General features: G+C 36.0%; 1 protein-coding gene across 1 annotated transcript in view; it reads right to left on the bottom strand.

Annotated features, from left to right (window-relative positions):
- Positions 1-5864: 5864 nt before the first annotated feature.
- The window catches only part of LOC143230256 (uncharacterized), a 28286-nt gene continuing 23173 nt past the window's right edge, over positions 5865-10977 (bottom strand). The window contains exon 2 of the mRNA XM_076463470.1: positions 5865-6161. Within this exon, the coding sequence (XP_076319585.1) occupies positions 5865-6161 (297 nt within the window). The remainder of the gene's footprint in view (positions 6162-10977) is intronic.

Genomic DNA, 10977 nt, shown 5'->3' with positions numbered 1-10977 from the left:
GAAAGACTAGTTGGTTTTATATGTATAACATAGTTACAACATGTTGCATGAGAGACCAATTAGTTATATATATAACATAGTTTGAATGTGGTACATGAGGGACCAGTTAGTTATATATATAACATAGTTTGAACATGGTACAAGAAAGACTAGTTATAAATAATATGATAGATGAAAGTCTGGTTAAATGTGACATGTTACAACATGATTAATGTAATCTACTTGTGATTGATATATAAGATACTTAACATGATAAGTTCTTAATGTAATATCTAACATGCACGATGTATAAGGTGTCGTATTTTGTGTATTACATAGAATGTTGTGTTCTAATACGATGGAATTTGTGAGAAATTCATGAAACATTAATTTTACATGAAATATAGGATATTTCAAATATTCAAAATAAAACGTCCAGTTGAAATAAAATTGTCCAAGTTATGACAAAGAAGTTTATTAGAACTGGATTAAGATTTGTTAGTCACAGAGACTTTTAAATTCAAAATTCATCGTTGTCACTAAATAGGAAAAAATATCACATAGGTAGATGTACTTTTCTTGGTAGGACCATAACACCAAACAAGACGACGAGACAGAGAGCGCATACACTTAGGAGTGTCCCAGGGGGAGGTATATATATTTCCCCATGATTGTTCAGCGGTTGACTGGACGGGGCATGAAATGAAACAGCCTTCCCCACCCCTTATTCCTCTTTTTTTTTTTAATAATTATATACATTTATATTGAAATCAAAGATAACTGAAATAGTTGGTGAAACAGAGCAGGTACATCAGTGGCCAAATTTCCTGTTTACTTAATTTTATATAAAATGGTTTTACCTGTACCATAATAGTTTTATATACATGAACCACTTTATATTCACCAAATGGGTTATGATGAACCACTTTATATTCATCAACTGGGTTATGAGGAACCACTTTATATTCACCTATTGCGTTATGATGAACCACTTTATATTCACCGATTGCGTTATGATGAACCACTTTATATTCATCAAATGGGTTATGATGAACCACTTTATATTCAAAACTGCGTTATGATGAACCACTTTATATTCACCAACTGCGTTATGATGAACCACTTTATATTCACCGACTGCGTTATGATGAACCACTTTATATTCTTCAACTGCGTTATGATGAACCACTTTATATTCACCAACTGCGTTATGATGAACCACTTTATATTCACCGACTGCGTTATGATGAACCACTTTATATTCACCGACTGCGTTATGATGAACCACTTTATATTCTTCAACTGCGTTATGATGAACCACTTTATATTCACCAACTGCGTTATGATGAACCACTTTATATTCACCAAATGGGTTATGATGAACCACTTTATATTCACCAACTGCGTTATGATGAACCACTTTATATTCACCACGTGCGTTATGATGAACAGCGTGTCTTGTTTTAGAAACATTTTCTTTGTGCATGAATAACATACAGTTAGTTGGTGAACAGTGTGATGTGAAATACTTTAGTAACGATTTCTATCAAAACCAGTTGTTTTTAACCCATTAAAGGTTCAGCTGTAGTCTTCCAAAGAGTACAACGTAACAACCTATAGTGGTGATGCAAGAAGGCGGACAGTTCGACGTTTTAACAACGTTCCTACACTACAAGTATTTCTTTGTTCTGGGACGTAAAAAAACAGCTCAACGCCTCATTTCCCAACGGACCCAAGCGGACCGGGAGCCCAGTAGGCTATAAATCTCCTTGGACAAGCACACCGTTTGAAAGAACCTACACATTTTTCCTACACTCAGCTTCTGACAGAAGTCACCAAAGTAAGGTTTACAGATGCTTCTTGGGGGATCTAAACGTTGCTTCGCAGCCACTACGACGGCAAGGAATCGTTTCGGTCAGAACGATCTTTCATTTCTGTCGAACGGTTACTTCTGGATTCGTTCAAGTTTATTAAATCGTTCGCCATATAATCCAGTTTTGTAAAGCTACTCGGACTGGCCAGGGACGTCACTGCTCAGTTCGATCGCACAGCAAAGAAAAACCTAACTATGCTATATCCTAATTTAAGTGAATAACTTAAGCATTACTATTTTTAAATGCTATGTTTTATAATTATAATTCTCCATCTGTTCATATTCATACAACTTTCCTCACTATAATGTAATAAGATTTACAGATAGAATCATAACAAGCGTTACAAACTTATAGCCAACAATTATATGCAGCGTTAAAGATTTATTGCCAACGTACACATTTAACCTCAAAGATTTATAGCCCACAAATATGTGTAATGTGAAAAATTTATAGACCATAATTATAAGAAGATTTATGGCACACAATATATTTACAGTACAGTATCTCAGTTTTTACATCACAGATATATTTACAGTACAGTATCTTAGTTTCTAAATCTTAGATATATGTATGATACAGTATGTTAGTTTCTAAATCACAGATATATTTACAGTACAGTATCTTAGTTTCTAAATCTTAGATATATTTATAATACAGTATCTTAGTTTGTAAATCACAGATATATTTACAGTACAGTATCTTAGTTTCTAAATCTTAGATATATGTATAATACAGAATAATTGTTTAAGAATCACAGATAGAATAACAGAAGTGTTGCTTGAGGCGTTCAAAGATCTGTTTGTCAAGCCAGCGAAAGAGTTTGTTGGGACAGTCAATATATATGGCGTATTAGGTCCAAACAGTTCAAACTTTTGTGTCAGCTTTGGCACGTTCAGAGAGATCTTGATTTTGCAGCTCGACAATTCTGCCACGTTCAAACTCTGTCAACTTTTTAGCCTGTGCCATGTTTTTACCTAATGTAACACAGAAGATGTCAGTAGGAGATGTTGACAACGCTAATGCTTGAACATAAATAACTAAATTTCGTTACGTGTTTACTGATTAACTCTTCGTTTCAATAGAGTTTCAAACTCTTGACCAGCTAGTATTTAGGCCAATTTCATAGTGTTCACATTTTCCCTATTAAATGTTAAAAAAGGTTTTTTTTATTTTCCCTTTTCTTATTTTCATCTTTCGAAGCTCTACTCAAATAAGTGGTTGAGTCTAACAACGTAAAATGCGTATTTTCTCTTTATGTTCATTGGCCTTAAGATTTTGGCCAGCAGTATATATATATATATGTAACTCGAAACACATTTCATGGTTTCCACTCAATCCATGGTAGTACGTAGAGCATAAAACACGTCATGCTTTTCACTCAACATGTGGTTGTATATATATAACCCTAGACACAGTTCATGGTTATAAATCAACCCATGGTGGTGTGTAAATCATAAGAACACATCATGGATTAGACTCAACCTATGGTTCTGCATCTACACAACCCTAGACACAGTTCATGGTTTAATCTCAACCTATGGTTGTATATCTATATAACCCCAGACATAGTTCATGGTTTTGACTCAACCAATGGTTGTACGTAGAGCATAAAGGCAAATCATGGTTTTGACTCAATGTGTGGTTGTATATATATATATATAACTCTAGACACAGTTCATGGTTTCACCTCAACCCATGGTAGTACGTAGAGCATAAAAACACATAATGGTTTATCCGAACCTGTAGTAATACGTAAAAAATGTTGAACAAATCATGGTTTCAAGTGACCCTCTGGTGGTGTATACTGCACATAATAAAACATGGTTTTAATTTAAATTCTGTTATTAATTATCATGAGAAGACACATCACGTGGTGTATGAGAGGAAACGTCATTCTTCGTGTAGAAGCTTAGTTGTAGATCTAGTGTAAGTTATGGATAATAAACAAATATATCGTCAGATTCACGTCATTTCAGACTCAAAGATCTGAAAAAGGTTTTATATGGAGTTACCATGCCCTCCTGGTAACCAGTATGGTAACATGTTTTAAATATTGAGCCTGGACTGGTCCTAATATTTAGGACTAGATGGACCACCCGTTTAGACATAACAATGTCTGTAATAACCAACTTTGTAAGAAATATTAATTTCTATTTATACATAACAACGTCTATCATAACTAACTTTGTAAGAAATATTAATTTCTATTTATACATAACAACGTCTATCATAACTAACTTTGTAAGAAATATTAATTTCTATTTATACATAACAACGTCTATCATTACCCACTTTGTAAGAAATATTAATTTCTATTTACACATAACAACGTTTATCACTACTAACTTTGTAAGAAATATTAATTTCTATTTACACATAACAACGTCTATCACTACTAACTTTGTAAGAAATATTAATTTCTATTTACACATAACAACGTCTATCATTACAAACTTTGTAAAAATATTAAATTCCGTTTATATGTAACAACCTCTATCGTTACGAGCTTTGTGAGAAATATTAATTTCTATTTAATGTAACAATGTCTGTAATTACCAGCTTTGTAAGAAATATTAAATTCCGTTTACATGTAACAACGTCTGTCATTATCAACTTTGTAACAAATAATAAATCATTCTACGTTATTGATATTACAGCTGTTAATTATCGATCGTTCTTTACATTAAATAATAAGAATGCTACTGAATCTGTTTAAGCAAATTTCAAATTTCGTAATGTGTTCTATAGCAAGCTTGTTGATATGATTCATACTGGTTTGTTTGGATCATAAGTAATTGTAGCTTTGTTGTTTGCTATTGTTACTTGTCCTATCAACTTACAGAAGAATTCCTGAGTTATTTTGATAAACATTCCCGCCTACCTGTAGTTGCTGACTGCCGGGAGAGAATCGAAGTTGTTGACTTTGAGAAAGCTGTAAACTAGGGGCGGATGGGGATCTAGGAACGGGTGAGCTGTACTGTTGTATTACCCGAGGACTCTGTCCTTGAAAATAAGGTGATGACTGAGGACTCAAACTGGCTGTTCTCCCAACTCCGGGATCGGTGAAATGGGATAAAGGTCGTGTAGCACCATAACTCACAGAAGTAGGGGCAACATGTCTCTGGTCTGGACCATTGACGTGACACCTTTGAATCAATCCAGGTGGTTTGTGCAGGGGAAGATCCGACTCTTTTATTCGCACATCTAAGTCAGTCACAGGTCTTACATCGTATACCCCAGAACTCCCACCTTCCTCCTTAAAAATACCTCCATTGGTTCTCGCACCAAAAGTGGACATCCCTGGAGAGAGTATGTCATTAGCGTGGCTATTCTGTAGACTGTTCATGTTAGAAGTAGGGCCATTGAGAAAAGTGGTTCTTCCAGAGGCTAATGTATTCTGGAAACCATCCCTTCTAAAGGGGTACCGAGAGTGAGGGAAACCACAGTCCATCCCGAATTGTTGTTGTTGTTTCTGTTGCATGCTTTGATGTTGTTCAGCCATCTGTTTTAGAGTCAGAGCAGCTGGACTTGGTTCAGTGAGCTTAAAATCAAGACTTAGCCTAAAGCCACTGGACATTGAGGAAAGAAAGCCTGTGGTTACTGGAGGACTGAAGAGTGAGGAAGAGATTGGCGAGTGAGGAGAAGTGTAGTGCCCGTTTGGAGGAGGAGGGAAATGCCCCTGAAGTGGAGAAGTCTTGTTCAGATCTTTCCCCATGTTCATTGTCAAACCATTGACGTCAGCGTTTGTCTTAACTCGTTTATTCTCACTGCTACTAACACTGTCATCAAAATCAATGTCTTTTATTAAACCGGAAGGACTTTCGTTGGTAAGCACGTCATCAATGAGGTCTTTTAGCACATCTGGATGGATTACATCATTATTGGACTCTTCTGGGAAGCCAAAAGAGGGAAGGGAATTAATTAATCGATCTTCTACTGCTGAAGAGTTACTTTCTTTGTAGTTCACGTTAGTTCCAACAGAACTACAAGAGGGACTGTTACCTAGAGTGCTTAGATTTTCTGAAGAGGACAAGTGACTGGGCAGTGGAGACTTTGAGTTCCTTTTGTGGGTGGTACAGCCTTAACGGTAACGTTTGTCTGGATCGTCTGGGAATGTGGAACTTTGGTAAACTGTTGTACTATCTGGACAGAAAAGCTTGGGATGTCTTTCTCTTCCTCTTGGGTGCTACATAAAGACCCTTGGAAGGGAACATCTTTGTGTCGAGGGTTCTTTCTGTGTTTTTCTGGTTCTGAAGGATCCTTGAGGTCTTCAATAAATTCTCTCGATCTTTTAGTCAATCTTGGATGCTGAAACACAGAAATTAGTCAATTATTTGTTGAATCAGTTTCTGCTTTATCTTAAATACATATCAAAATACGATAAGTTACTTCATGAGAAGTTAGATATTTGTTAAGATTCACTATATATGTTTACAAAAGCTACCTGACTTCTGTAAACATGTTCATACGGTCATAACCAAAATGTTTGCATCTTTTGCAACAAGTAAGATCGTAATTATTAAAGACACTTCGCACTGCATTAGCCGTTCCGAATTTAGCAGTGAAAGATTACATTAGCCGTTCCGAATTTAGCAGTGAAAGATTACATTAGCCGTTCCGGATTTAGCAGTGAAAGATTACATTAGCCGTTCCGGATTTAGCAGTGGAAGACTAGAGGGAAAGCAGCTAATTATCATCACCCATTCCAAACTCCGGATCTACTTTTACCTACTAATAGTTTGGATTGATTGGAAGGTTATAACTCTTCTGCGGCTGAAAAGGCCATCAATGCTCTGCCTACCACAGGTATAATAACCTGGTTTCTAGCATTGTAACTTCGCCTACGTATCACTGGGTTGCTATAGGATCATAAGTTAGAGTATAAACCTTTTATACTCTCCACGATGAGATACAGCTAAGTGTCGAGAAAACCTGGAATCGACTTGGGGCGGTATTTTGGTTTCGAGAATTCTATTGTGCAGCTTTGAACTCAATATCCACTGAAACCAAATACAGATCCTTATGTTAACACTACTCACCTAACACTGTAAAGCTATAAACACTGAATATTGTGTTATAACAGCTCTTGTTCATATATAACGCTCTATGTTGACCACGAGTGGGTTTATATAACGGCATCTCTAAAGGTTTAAAAATGTACTACTTTCTGTCGAATGGATGGTTTGACCACTGGGATGTCTATAAACATTAATAATGTGTAAAAATATAAACATACACCACCGACAAAAACAATGTACATGTGATTACTGTTTACTTAACGTTATAACCTGTAGTTCGTGTACACGTGATTACTATCTACTTAACGTTATAACCTACAGTTCGTGTACACGTGATGGCCCGGCATGGCCAAGAGTGTTAAGGCGTGCGACTCGTAATCTGAGGGTCGCAGGTTCGCATCCCCGTCGCGCTAAATATGCACGCCCTTTCAGCCGCGGGGGCGTTATTATGTGACGGTCAATCCCACTATTCGTTGGTAAAAGAGTAACCCAAGAGTTGGCGGTGGGTGGTGATGACTAGCTGCCTTTCTTCTAGTCTTACACTGCTAAATTAGGGACGGCTAGCACAGATAGCCCTCGAGTAGCTTTGTGCGAAATTCAAAAACAAACAAACAAACAAATAAAAAAACAATGTACACGTGATTACTGCCTATTTAACGTTATAACCTGTAGTTCGTGTACACGTGATTACTGTTTACTTAACGTTATAACCTGTAGTTCTGTACACGTGGTTACTGTCAACTTAACGTTATAACCTGTTGTTCGTGTACACGTGATTACTGTCTACTTAACGTTATAACCTGTAGTTCTGTACACGTGGTTACTACCTATTTAACGTTATAACCTGTAGTTCTGTACACGTGGTTACTGTCTACTTAACGTTATAACCTGTAGTTCTGTACACGTGATTACTGTTTGCTTAACGTTATAACCTGTAGTTCTGTACACGTGATTACTGTTTACTTAACGTTATAACCTGTAGTTCGTGTACACGTGATTACTGTTTACTTAACGTTATAACCTGTAGTTCTGTACACGTGGTTACTACCTATTTAACGTTATAACCTGTAGTTCGTGTACATGTGATTACTACCTACTTAACGTTATAACCTGTAGTTCTGTACACGTGGTTACTACCTATTTAACGTTATAACCTGTAGTTCTGTACACGTGATTACTGTCTACTTAACGTTGTAACCTGTAGTTATGTGTTTATTGTAATGTCAACGTTACCATCTGTATTTTGTGTTTTCTAAGCTTTTTGTTTTATTTCGGTGAGTAAACAGTATACTTCCTCGATACATCTCATGAATGGTCCACAGTAATACGCATGCCCCACAAACAAAACCTGTCTGCCTGGAGGGTGAACAATGTCCCACATTTTTAACGTCAGTCATCCCTGAACTACCGACACTAGAATACGATTAAATAATAATAAGAAAAAAATAAAATGTACCTTCAAACGATAATCGAAAAACAAGCGTCACCCATTTCACTCTGCAGTAATACTGTAAGGACAATGAGATTTATTCGGTTTACACAACGTATAGATAACAAAATACCAAATTTGGTAGTTTTTAAACTCATTTTAATTAATTAGGTAAATCTCCTGTAAGATTCTGTTCTGAATACAAGATCGGTCCAGCTTTCAACTGTTTGCGAATTTTAAACCCATTTTGATAATTATTATCTGTAGTTATTACAAAGTTATACACATTACATGTCGTCTTATTCAATAAGACTACACTCCCCTGGTTTTGTGGTCTTTCAGCTCAATAATTCATGGTTCGATTACTCTAGTTAGTAAATCACAGGGAAATCATCGTTCTAGTTTGTTAATAAACAGATCTGTTAATTAACTGAAAAGTAGTGAAGCAACATGATTTACAGTAGGTAAGACTATAAACGTTTCACTTTATTATACATATCAGTTAACGGTATTAGCATACATTAATCAGATCAACCGTTAACACTAACTAGTCTTATATTTATGACGTCATTCTCCTATTACATGACGTGAAAGATTCAAATTTCAGAGGTTTACAGATTTGTTGTTATAACAGTTTTCTTTCGATTTAACGTCATTATTCTGACTCTGTAACACTGTACATTTTTTACGTCTGCAATATTGCGAAGAGCACAAAATATATTTATTTAGCTGACACAGTATAGGATGATTTAAATGAGAAACTTAAGCCTAACATCGCCACACGGACAAATAATGGTGCGTCTGTAAACACAAGCCGAAATACATTACGCCAATATCCTAGTTTCAACACTAGTTTAAGAACAGAAAGGATATTACAGTGATAAATAACACATGTCTGTAAATATAAGACAATACACATTACGCTCTTCTATGTAAAATATTTTCTCAACCCAAACAAGCCGTTTTTGCATATATATTACGTGAATAAAGTAGTTTCAACACTAGTTTTAGAACAGGACTATTAAAGTGACAAACAACGTAGATCTGTAAACACAAGTCGAAATACATTACGTCAATAGCGTAGTTTCAGCACTAGTTTTAGAACAGATAGGTAATTACAGTGACAAATAACGTAGGTCTATAAACACAAGCCGAAATACATTGCGTCAAAAAACATAGTTTCAATAATTGTTTTAAAACTATCCTAACTAGTCTTTAAGATTTTACAAACTGTGGTTAGTTCAGAATTGGATATAATTTGTTAGGTTTTGAAGTTAAAAGTTTAGTTCAGCCTATCTTTGATATCGAAACGTTTCTGACTACTGATCATTGGTTGTTTTCTAGAGTGTTTGTCACCTTCCAGAATCTCAGACCAGTCTGAAGAGTGAAACATTCAGACACCGTAATTAGGCGTTTCAGTGTCCCGTCCTGTTGATCAGGGCTCCTAAACGTTTGTCCTTTCAAAGACTGTAAACAGCTGTCATTACAGCGTATTGCTGTGATTACAGTGATTAAGTGTTGGAAAAGCAACAATTACACGCTGAAGAAGTCTGCCCACTCTGCCCGTGAATGATTCCAGAACAACTACACTGAAAGATTATTGTACCTGTAATAACAATGTTACATTCGCGATTAATACCCCACGTGCTAAAACTGAACCCAGAGAATAGGTTGTTTTTTTTCAGTCACCGCTCTAACCAACCAGCGAAACGCCTGCAGATAGCGTCTGTACACGAGAGTATTTACTTCAGAGCATTGTAGACTGACATAAAAAATAAAAACCATAAAAACACGATGAGTTCGTATCTCGCCAGCGCCCCAAATTCTGTTTGTCTGTTTTACGTAGGACGAGTGAAAAGGGGAAAAGTGAAAAGTTATTCTTAAAAGTGTTTTGTATGCAGGATGAGAACACAAACTGGGAAGTAATAACCTCTAGCCCCAAGAGAAAAGACATAAGTATCAACACGAACGTTAATATTTATAATAATGGTTTTCTTAGTGAACACAAAACTTAAAACATTTTAAGATATCCTATTCTGTGTGGCCATCATATCCATAAAATAAAACTGTCACGTGACTAGTGAATGAAAGATAAGCATGATTTAACCATATTTTTCAGAATTCTTCTATCTGACGACAGACAGAACGCTAAATTATGAAGTCATAATTATTTATAACAAGAAGGCATGTTTAAAGACACACATTAATTTTCTTTGGGACTGAGATTTCTCCTATTTAGTAGTATCTTCTAAAGCAATTTAAAAAAACTCACCCCTGAAGGCACGTGGCCAGCCTTATCGGAACAGTATGATTTACTAATTGTGTTATAACTTTCCCTACATACACACAGCTAAAAGTGCGACTCCTTTTAAACTGTGATTCTATTCATGATACCAAACGACCCGGAACCTTAACTTGCTCGGCTTACGACTTCTATGACTTTACTCATGGTATCTAAGGACCTGGAGACATAGTCTGCTTTAATCATGACATCTACGGACCTGGAGATATAGCATGCTTTACACGTGATATTTCTAGACTTGTAGCCATAACCTGCTTTACTCATGATATTTACAGACTTGAAGTCATAACCTGCTTTACACGTGATATTTACAGACTTGGAGCCATAACCTGCTTCACACGTGATATTTACAGACTTGGAGCCATAACCTGCTTT

The sequence above is a fragment of the Tachypleus tridentatus genome, chromosome 10 (assembly GCF_004210375.1).
Source record: "Tachypleus tridentatus isolate NWPU-2018 chromosome 10, ASM421037v1, whole genome shotgun sequence".
NCBI classification, from domain to species: Eukaryota; Metazoa; Arthropoda; class Merostomata; order Xiphosura; family Limulidae; genus Tachypleus; species Tachypleus tridentatus.
Note: the sequence above shows the minus strand (reverse complement) of the source record. Positions and strands in the feature narration are given on the sequence as shown.